This window comes from Varanus komodoensis, unplaced genomic scaffold (assembly GCF_004798865.1).
Source record: "Varanus komodoensis strain SLA01 unplaced genomic scaffold, ASM479886v1 scaffold14_1, whole genome shotgun sequence".
In the NCBI taxonomy this organism is placed as follows: domain Eukaryota; kingdom Metazoa; phylum Chordata; class Lepidosauria; order Squamata; family Varanidae; genus Varanus; species Varanus komodoensis.
In genome coordinates, this window is record NW_025335438.1 from 12,631,108 (window position 1) to 12,641,086 (window position 9,979).

Here is a 9,979-nt window from a genome sequence, read left to right on the forward strand (position 1 = left end):
GTGGAGGATGGGAAGGCCTGGAGGAATGTTGTCCATGGGGTCACGATGGGTTGGACACAACTTCGCAACTAACAACAACAACAACCTGTGTTGTATTATATTGCTTATATAGACCTTTCACATTGTGAAATTCTGTCAGAATTGTAGTCAAGGTAAACCAGTCATCTGATCTATATGCTATGACCACTGTTCTTGGTTTTGCACATCCCAGCAAACCTCTCCTGATCTGCAAAGTTTCCTTGTGCAAACGTTGTAGTTAATTTATTAACCTAATTCTTGTTCAAAATAAAACAACCACCCATGACTGATGGCAAGCCTGGCAAATTGGGAGAACACTATGCAACTCTTTTGTATGCAAAAACTGCAGCAGAAATATTGGATTACAGCGTAATGATAACAAATTTGTAACTGTGATCCTTTTAAGTACAAGTCCTTGGAAATAAGTGTCCTTGTTGATTGTAGGGCCTCTCCTCTGATGGAATACAGAAATGTTTCCGAGAACTGCAAGGAGATCTCTGCACCCTCCTCTGACTCCAACTCTCTGCCATTCCCCATATCTGGCACAGATCCTTTGGCTGGACAACGACCTGGGGCAGCTCTGGGGAGACCAGCAGCTGCAAATGCAGCCCGAGAGCGCAGCAGAGTACAGACTCTACGCCATGCCTTCTTGGAGCTGCAGAGGACCCTTCCTTCTGTGCCACCTGACACCAAACTCTCAAAGTTGGATGTGCTGCTCCTGGCTACCACCTATATTGCCCACCTCACCCGTAGCCTACAGGATGAAGAAGAATTGCCTGGTGAGGGCTTGGGCACACTGAGAGGGGATGGATACCTGCACCCCGTTAAGGTATGCAAGGTGGTTTCTCTTTGGAGGCCAAATCAAATAAAGGTGCCCAAACATAATCACTTTAAATTCTAAAACACACATCCCTGAGACAAAATCTTATGTTTTCTTGAGTACAAAGGAATGTTCCCCCTATAAGATGTGTTTTATGACTGTGGGCTTCAATTAGCAAAAGTTCTGATACTGGTGAAAGCAGCTTCTGCTTCTCTCAGTTATACGCTCTTTAATTAGTTTGGGGAACTATTAAAGGGCTGATCAGCAAGAGAAACAGAACCTGTTTTAAAACAACTTGTCTAAACTGCAGTGGCAGACTGTACTGTAAGCTATGCTATAATTCATTGTTTCCTACAGTCACTTTGCACCTTATTTATTTAAAACAATGATTATGGTGAGCCTTGGTTATAAGCAATGAAGTTTGTGGGTGATATTTAAAATTGTGCACTAATGCTTTAGTTTAAAAAGTAAACCTTTTTTTTTCCAGATGGCCAAATTCTGGCAGAAGGTCCAATTTCCTCAGGCCTGCTGAAGTTACTGGCCTTACTATAACAAAGAGGGCATGTAGAAGGACATAGCAATTACAGGGCAATCAGGAACTTCAGTGCAAACAATGCAGGACATCACCACACAATTATTCTAAGAGCACTTCCTTGCAAGTTCCATTGGAATCCAAGGAACACTTCCAAGTAGATATTTTATAAGGGAAGGGTATCATCCCCAGTAGGCAGCATAGTAGGAAATTACCTGAAATTGTCACTTCCAGAATGGATCGAGTCAACAGAGGCTGTAGGAGGAGGTATACTGACTTGCCCCATTCCAGAAGCAGCAGTCTGAGGTAATTTCTTTGTTTGCTCCAGCAAGCACTATTTTCCCATTTGTTCACAGTAATTTCTGCTAACACAGAGTGTTCCAAGCTACCATTTTGCCATCTTTGATTACTGGCCAATGCAGTTAGCTCTGCAATATATTAACACTCTGCCATTAGGATACAGATTCCTTGAAGGCTTATGAGTCCACTGTCCTTTATTTGCAAATAGGCTGTTGAGAAGCAAGTCTTTGCAAAGTTTAATAAAATCTGTATCTTTTAGAACAATCAGGCTAGTTATAATATTATGAAAAATGTTTCTGCCCAGTACTTCATTTGAAATATTAAAACCTGCTTAGATATAATTCACTAAGTTGTGCTACTGGGCAATGCTGTTGTATCCATTTGATCTCACCAAGGAAAAAGCTGACATCCGCATAACAGGGTAGGGGCCAGTTCCCCTTGCCCACTAAAGCCTCCCATCCATTGTCAAAATCTGCTCCTGTGAGCTGCAGAACAGATGGGGAGCATAGTGGATTCAGGGTGGAGGAGTAGAAGGGAAGCCCATATGTACAAGCCTAAGTCCATTTACGTTGTGCTGGCAGGAGTGTGCAGGCTTGTACAATCACAAGTATCCCATGTATGCCATCACAAATTGCTCTAATTAGTGCAATTATCCTTGCCAGTAACATGTTGCCAGCAAGGGTCAGTGGCTGGAATGCTTTGCAAACTACCCTGATGCCCTAGAAAAGCCCTGAGACTTGTGCTAAGTAGAGCTTATGTTAGCTTTTACTTAATTTTGCTTCCCATCATGACATAAGCAACAATCCTGTGTGGGCATACTCAGAAGAAGGTCCCATTTAGTTCAATGAGACTTACTTTTAAGAAGATATGAATAAGAGTGAGCTACATGCCTGGTATACAATTGCAAAATAATATTTGCAGCTGTCTGTGAAGTGAAGAAAATGTTTCCCCTTCTCCACAGATTAATGGTGTTTAATCTTATACATTCAAGGCTTAACCAATTGCTCTGAGGAGCAGACAGGAATATTTTCTTATTTCAGGCACACATGTGACTCTTCTTTTTCATATCTCCTTGTATCCTGTGTGTCATGTATCACTTGGCTAAGGCACCTGTGAGCAACTTGTACAGATTTACACCTCAGGTACAGCCTGATCCTGTGCGTTACTTCTCAGAGCAAATCTCATTAAGAGCCATGGAATTTATTTTCTAATAAATGTATTATTATTATTATTATTATTATTATTATTATTATTATTACAGCCTCAGAATATATTTGTATTTGTCACAGCTGTAATTGGAATGTAAAATGTAACATTGGTTAGAACATAATCTAGTTCAAAAATTACTTTCTCTTGCATTTTTTCTTACATTAACAGTGTTCATTGGCACACAGAAATAGTGCCCAAGAGGTACAAATTGCTTTTAATATTATGTGGAAAGATTATTTATAATATACTCTTCTGTGGGCCATTCTTGCTCTGGTAATATTATATTTTATAAGATACTAGCTTGTGATGATGAGAATGTATCTATAATTATAAGTCTTGATCATGTTGCTGTTTTCCACCTGTTTTTCTTTCATTTTGTTGCAAGCTTTTTTGGCAGAATTGGTTTACTTTGAACTGGTTAAGGACAGCAGCAGTAACTAATAACTAATAAGACAATAGTGAGGAGCAAATTAGATGCAACACCATTCATGTGATTAGCACGTGTATGATTAGTTTAAGAAAGCTTAAGAAAGACTTGAAGGGCCTAGCCCTATTTAAGCCAGTTAACATGTGCCCCCTCCCCCAGCACTGTGATCCCAATTTGGATTGGGCTTCCATGCCTTCTGATTGCATGGAAAGGAAATGTCTGATGGAATGCAGGGGAGCTTTTCTTCCAATGCAAATAGCAAGAATATGTGTGGCCTCCAGTCCTGATGGGACCACAGTAGAGACAAAAGGTTGCATACACACACCTTGAAAAGTTCATGATCTGGATAGTCCCATGCTTTTTATTTACTTAAAACCAATCACATGAATGGCATCATCTCTAATTTGTCTCTGAAAAAAGTTTTTGTCTGAAGCCTATTTTCCATTATTCATGATCTAGCAGAGCAGGCTACTGTTATGAGATTTGTAAACTACAGATACCTGCACCTAAGTAATACCAATCTATTATGTGCAGTTTTGTGAATTTTGTCTTACAGAAATGGCCAATGAGATCAAGGCTTTATATTGGGGCTACAGGACAGTTTCTGAGTCATTCAGTGCAAGCAGAAAATGCAAATCCAGGAGAAACTTCAACAAACTTACAAATGTAAAGCTATGATTTATCTCTTGAATATTGTTGTATTTATTATGCCAGACATATTTACCATATTTTTCATTTTATAAGACGCAGCTATAAAAATATTCTGAATCAAATGGGCACATAATCACAGGCACATTCCCCATCACTTCCCCATGGGCTGCACATCTGACAGACTTCCTGCACACACATATTCGCTCTATAAGACGCATAGACATTTCCCCTTACTTTTGAGGGGGGAAAAGTGCGTCTTATAGAGCAAAAAATATGGTAAATCAGATACATCTTCCTACAATGATGACATTTCTCTCATTCATAGCTGGAACTGAGGGTTTTTGAGGGCATACATAAACTTTAGGGTTGTTCATACAATATGCTTCCAAATGCAGCCTATTCACAAGAGCAGAATAATGTTGTATCAAACATATTCCATGGCTTCTGAAATGACAACATGCACTTTCTACTGTTCAAACATTGCTACAGTTGAGATCATGACATTCTGGACTCCCATTTGTGAAGGAAATGGCCAAATGAAACATTTAAAATGGCCCTCCTAATCAATGCAATGGATTGTCTGTAACCCTTAAAATAATGCAGCTTGCTGTTAAGTTTTATAAAAAGTGGACTACCATTTAGGAGTTATTACTCCAGTTCTTCCAATCAATCAAGAAATATTGGTGTGCTGTCCTTCTAGCTATGTGTGCACGCTTTTAGGGGCTTAGGAAGAGCTGTGCTGAATTGGACCAAAGATATACCTAGTCCAATTTCCTGTTTCCAGCGATGAGCATGAAATGCATCAAAAGCTGTCTCCACCTGGTTTGCTCTCATGTTTGGGTCAGAGATACAGTCTCTGAACATGAAGGTTCAATTTTGCAATAGTGGTGAATACCTATTAGATCAGCACAGCCCACTGTATAAAAACCACAGAAGAGATTACAAGGTAGTATGGCTGATTATATTGAGGAGGAAGTTAAAGCAACCTCAGAACTCCTCCTCTGCCCATAAATGGACCTTGCACATGGAATTGTGTTACATCTTAAGTATGAGGAATTTGGCATCTCTCTTTTTAAAAGTATGCATTGAAATAATCACTTTCTTCACTAGACATTCTTCAAGATTGCAAATTGGGCATGTTTGAATTTCATTGTTTTGTATTTTTCTCTGTGTGTCGCACACATGCATGGGTACATACACCTTTCAACTAAGGACAATGCTATGTGCATTGGATGAAGTTAATGCTAGTCCACAAAAGCGTATGACATGATAGATCATCCAGTCTATAAGGCATCATGACAAGATTCTTTGTCATTCTTGGTATAATAAATTAGTACTGCTATTATTCTGAGAATATTTACCACTCAGATACCCTTCTTGAATGAACTTTTTGCCTCTTTGATGAAAGTGTATTCATATGAAATGAAAAATTTGCAGTATATCAGTCCTCTAATGTGGCATATTAACAATGTAAGCAGCTTTGTAGAGTAACTGTAGCAATAATATATGTTTTACAATATAACTTAATATTATCTGTGCTTACCTCTGTCTTGAATGTACTAAATATATGGAGAGACAGCTTGCTTCTATGCTACATCAAGCTTTTTAGAAGAAATGCACATTCCAGAAAATGAAGCTTGCATGATTTGTAAATTCAAATAAAATATTTGCATGTAATCAACAGTGGTTAGTAAGAGATTTACTTGGTCAGCTTCTCTTATCATGTGAATATATTATATAATTTACAGAATTATGTTTCATATTTTTATATTAGTACTTTGGATACTGTTATTTGTCAAAATTGAAAAGATGCAAAATCTCCCTGAAAATCAAAATGAATTTAAGTGAAATATTTGGAAAGTTCGCTGAATATGGTATCATTTTATCACAAGATTAGGGTTTTCTTAAACCAATAACAATAATATATAAATACACTTTGAATCAGCTATCCCTGGGGCTCATCCTAGAACCATTAAAAAAATTATTCCCCTGGGTTAGCCCTGGAAAAATGTGAGTTGCACAGTTGTAAATGCATTACCCTGTTGAAAAACAATTTCTCATTCTCTAGTGCTAATATTATTAGATGCTTATGTGTTTTTAACAAAAATCATTCAAAGAAAAGAGCATAGATGCACAATGAGCTTTTTCTACATGAGGTTGTTAATTGTATCTCCTTTTGGTTTTGTCAGAGAAATGAGATCCAAGCTGTACACAAAGCTTGTTTCTTGCTTTTGCATAACATAATCTCTAGGTGGAGCTATGCTATAGAGGAATATTGCAAATACAGTGCTTTTAGTGTATGAAAATGATGCGGGTCCATATGATGGAGAAAGCAATCAATGTGAAGAAACAGCACAGGATGTTGTACAAAGTACAGTCCAAGAAATGGTGAACATAGTAGTAGGAGGTAGTATATTAGCAAACTATGGTTTATAAAGCTGAGTATGATGGCCACCTATGCCCTACTTCCCTCTCTCATGCACTGCAATGGAGCACATTTGGAGATTAATTCAGTCTCCTATTGCATTGAAGTAGGAAACTCTATTTGCTGTTTACAAACGTGGTTATCAGATAGAGATACTTATACCTGTAATAGCCTGGAAAAAAACTGACATGCAACTGAATAATCATGAATTCTCAAAAGAACCTGGAAACAATAAATATCTTGTGCAGAAAAGCTTAGTGTCTTATAACTGGTAATGCTAGAAGCTCACTGTATGATGCAGCCATAAATGACTCACAGAGCATTTATAGTGATCTTTGCAATATTTTGAACATATTGAGAAACAAGCTGTGTACATACTCCATGACTATAAGAAACAAAGAAAAATGTGGTAAGAGGAGACAGGAACTGCATAACCATACAGGCACAAAGTCCCAATGTTTGGGAGAGTATTCAAAATGTGCTCCTTTTCTACTCTTTCTCAAGGAAAAACAAAGTTTTCCAGGGATGTATCAGAGCCTTAAAACACCCTAGATGGTTGCCAAGTCCCAACATATTTTTCAGAAATACCCTCAAATGGTGTAATATTTGTGTACTGCTAGTTGAGGACATGTATTGGAAAAGCCAGTACATACTGAAGAGATCCATGAACAACTGGGAATCCCTGTATTGAATATTCAAATATGTGCTTTGTAAAACCAAACATTTTAGGATATGTGCACAAACTACATGGAAGCAAAGTAGTTTGTTCTTAGCATGGTGTTCCAAGTTTTTAATTATTTGATTATTAAGACATTAAGAAAATCCAGAACTATATTTTTAATTCCTTCAAAATACACAGTATGTATATATGTGGATCCTCTTACAGTGCAACTTTATATGTTTACTTGGTCATGATGTCATTTCAGTAAGACTTACTCTCCAGCATATGTGTGTATAATGTTGCTATGAAATATCCTTTTGTGATTTATTCTTAAGTAGAGCCAAGTGTTGACACCTGAACCCTAGTGTAACCTTTGCTTCATTTAGAATACAGCTTTTCTTCCCTACCAAACTCTCCTAGCCCCCAAATCTCATGATAGTAGTTGCTGTGGGCTTTCCAGGCAAAATGGCACGGCCACGCTTCCCTTTTGTAGGTGGGGTATCCTCCAGTCCTGACTGAATTATCTTCCATCAAAATGCACATAACTGTCTCATGATTTGGAATATCTGCCTCATTATTTTTTGGCATGTGAGCACAGAAAAAAGGATATATTTCTATATAACCAGTACATGATTTGGAACTAGTTATGAGTTTAATCTCTTTTTTCTTTTCATCTTACTCCCCCCTCCCCACCTTTACTTTACACAAAGAGGGCTCAGTTCTACTTGGTCTCTAAGGAAAAAATGGTGACTGGCAGAGAATATATTAACACAAGAATATTTAACTGGAGGCTATAGTAATTTTTATATTATGTATGTATTAACTCTTGTCTGTGTTGTTGGCAGGGGTCTATTTTATTTAATCTTCTAATGCAGCATTTAGACTGAGGTTGCTATATAATAAAAAAAGCTTTAAATGGTTGTGAATGATGTTTTTTATCAGGAGGTGTGATGGCAGCAGTAAAGACTTCAAAGGTTTACAGCAGTTGCAGTTTTATTACAGTAAGTGAGTTATTCTTAAAAAACAATAACTTTTTGGACACAAATATATAGCCTGATATAATATGAAGCATACCAAAGAATTGCACTGAAGTATTAGGTGCTTCCAGCTGAGACTTTTATTGCAAAACCAAACTACCTCCATCACAGAATTTTATTTGAGGTGTGCATGTCCAAATTATGGCATCTTCAATTTATACCCTTCAATGCGTTTCCATCACTTCTTCCATCCTCAGCCCACCGCCCCTGCAGCAATAGCCAAAAAAAAAAAAAAAAAAAAAGTTAGAGAAAAGATTGAATGGTTGCATAATACTTTTTGATTTGAAGCACTAGGAACCCTCTCTCTGGAAATACATATGCTTTATTATTTACAAGTTAGAACATTTTCTAAATGCTGTACACAGACTAAAATCTAGACTGATCCTGCTAACAGACTTAATGAGGCAACACGACTGGAATGGGGAGGGTAGAGGAAAATAAGTTATCTGATGCACCGATTTCCAAGGTTACAAAACCTCATAGCATTCAGCTGATATGTTAAGAAAAACTTCAAGAGAACCCATCTTTAACCATACAGCAGGAACACCTGCAGAAAAATCTCCGGAGTGGAGCCGCATGGCATGGAATCAGCCTTGCACTGCTGATTCTACGGATAGCAGAGACAACCGGGTCATCAACCCCCTCAGACTTCCCCATTCATTCTGAGTTTCAAATATTAATTTTGTCATCAACTTGATATGTTGCAAGTTATCCCTATTGTACTGCTAAGTATTTTGGGTGGCTTGGTCTTGAACGGAGAATGGAGCTGGTCTGGATCGCCAGGAGAAAAAGGAGCTTGTTTGGCGTAATACAGCTGCCCGTAGCTTTGAACTTTCCTTGGCGCGCGGTTGTGGGGGCTGTCAATGATTATGTGCACTCCCAAATTCGCCTCTGTCCTACCTAAAGATCAAACAGGCACGCAGAACTAATACGTACAACGCTCTGCTCCCTGAGAATAGGACATGGGAACAAAGCTGATGTTCCTCTACGACTCCTTCCTACCGCCCTTATCGTATTCTAAAGCAGCAACCTACCTAAATTAAACAGACAAGACCTTTCACACAATCAGCCGGCCAGATTTCACTCCACGTCCCACTTTTAGTCGTGTAACTAGAGATGCTCTGCCCAGACACTGAGGTGCTTGCTTGTGAGGAGTAACTACACAGTTTAGAACACGGGGCCAGGGCGACTTATTTTATATTGTTAACTTATATTATTTTAATTGATTTATGTTGTGAGCCGCCCCGAGGCTTTGGCGAATGGGGCGGCATAGAAATTTTCTAAATAAATAAATAAATAAATAAATAAATAAATAAATAAATAAATAAATAAATATTGCGCCGAATTGGCATCGAACCGCTAACAACATAGAATTGAGCCGGAGCAGAAGTCAGGAGAATCGGTCGCAACTTCTTTAAATTGGGACTGATGGAGCCCAGCGGTGCTACTTTAGGCAGCAACCGCAAAGCCTACTCTGCCTGCTGCTACATATTCCTTCTCCGTGACCTTCCAGCTTGTTATGCTTCCCTTTTAGCGGACGCCATAAAAGAAGCGCACTTTAAAGCGACACCCCGAGCCATTTTGTCTCTAAGACCACGAACGAGTCCCATGATACCCCGCGCGCCGACTAAACAAGGACTATCGTGAAGAGCCAACTCTGATCTCATATCCCTCTGCGAGTGGGCGCGCGATTCTCACGGCACAATTCGCGTAGGTAGTAATAGAATTTCGTTCGTTCGTATCTGAAACAGAGCTGCCTTTTTGTTTAGTTGATATGATCGTTTGGTACTATGTTTTTTCTGACAGCAGGTCTGAATACCAACCTCGGCCGGAACAGAAAGTAAGCCGTAAAGAGACAGGGGTGGGGCGGCCTTAGGTCACATGGTCCTTGTATTTATT

General features: G+C 38.7%; 1 protein-coding gene across 1 annotated transcript; it reads left to right on the forward strand.

The window, feature by feature from the left end:
• The first annotated feature begins 475 nt into the window (after positions 1-475).
• TCF24 (transcription factor 24) lies at positions 476-3,976 on the forward strand. The gene is made up of 2 exons (XM_044424483.1): positions 476-847; positions 3,863-3,976. The coding sequence occupies exons 1-2, from the start codon at positions 476-478 to the stop codon at positions 3,974-3,976; spliced, it is 486 nt and encodes a 161-aa protein (XP_044280418.1).
• Positions 3,977-9,979: the final 6,003 nt, after the last annotated feature.